Source organism: Tupaia chinensis, unplaced genomic scaffold (genome assembly GCF_000334495.1).
Source record: "Tupaia chinensis unplaced genomic scaffold, TupChi_1.0 Scaffold140338_1, whole genome shotgun sequence".
NCBI classification, from domain to species: Eukaryota; Metazoa; Chordata; class Mammalia; order Scandentia; family Tupaiidae; genus Tupaia; species Tupaia belangeri.
In genome coordinates, this window is record NW_006200215.1 from 671,536 (window position 1) to 672,401 (window position 866).

An 866-nucleotide genomic window follows, 5' to 3' on the forward strand; every position below is an offset into this window, starting at 1 on the left:
GTTGTAAAAGGTGGGTTATGCTTGGTTGTAAAAGGTAGGTTACGATTGGTTGCTTTTGGACCAATCATGAGGTGCCAGATATGCAAATCTGAGGGATTCTAGTGGCCAATCAGAGCAAGGTTTTGAAGGTGAGGTTTTTGAAGGGGAGCCAATCATGGCTTTTGGCACTGTATAATTGTTTGCTTTCTGAGAAACTGGAACCTAATGACCTTGGCAGACTCACTGGTGCACAGCCTCCCACATATCCCCCTTTTCTGTCTTGAGAGATGAGGAAAAGGCCTGGGGGAACTGTGCCTGTCTTAGGTTGGAGTCGTTTATGGGACCATACGTCCATTCTTACCTGTCATTGGAGAGTCCCATAGCTATGATGGGCCTCCTGTCTAAGGTGGAAGGACTGAACAATTATTGGGTTCATTAGACTCTCTTACCCGTCTTTGGCTAACCGATTCAGTGCCTCAGGCGAGACCAGTATAGGGCTGTTGGTCTTCCATAAGCGAGTCAATTTGTTGTTTGAGGAATGACATGAGCCTATTAAATATAACAGGTTCCAGTGAGCAAACAATTAAAAGGCCAATGAATGGTCCAAGGAGGGGGAGCAGGAAAGGGAAGAGACCATTCCAGGCAGACCATTCTACATTGTTGGAGAGATTTTTGGAGTTGATGTATTTTGTAAAAGCAGCAGTGTTCCTGTAAAGCAAGACAGAGACCCCCCTGTTCTGCCAGGAGGAGATTTTCTATTTTGAAGAACCACCTCAGCCAGGGAATCTAGTTGGTCTGAGATAAGACCCTCAGTGACTTGGCACAATAACCCAAGCCAGTGGAGCCGGCAGCTGTAGCTGCGGGTATGGGAACATAAAGGCTGAGAA

The 866-nt window shown here is 46.5% G+C and overlaps 1 protein-coding gene across 1 annotated transcript in view; it reads right to left on the reverse strand.

The window, feature by feature from the left end:
• Positions 1-765: 765 nt before the first annotated feature.
• The window catches only part of LOC102496661 (ras-related GTP-binding protein B), a 44,788-nt gene continuing 44,687 nt past the window's right edge, over positions 766-866 (reverse strand). The window contains exon 12 of the mRNA XM_006162618.3: positions 766-859. Coding sequence (XP_006162680.2) covers positions 766-859 — 94 coding nt within the window. The remainder of the gene's footprint in view (positions 860-866) is intronic.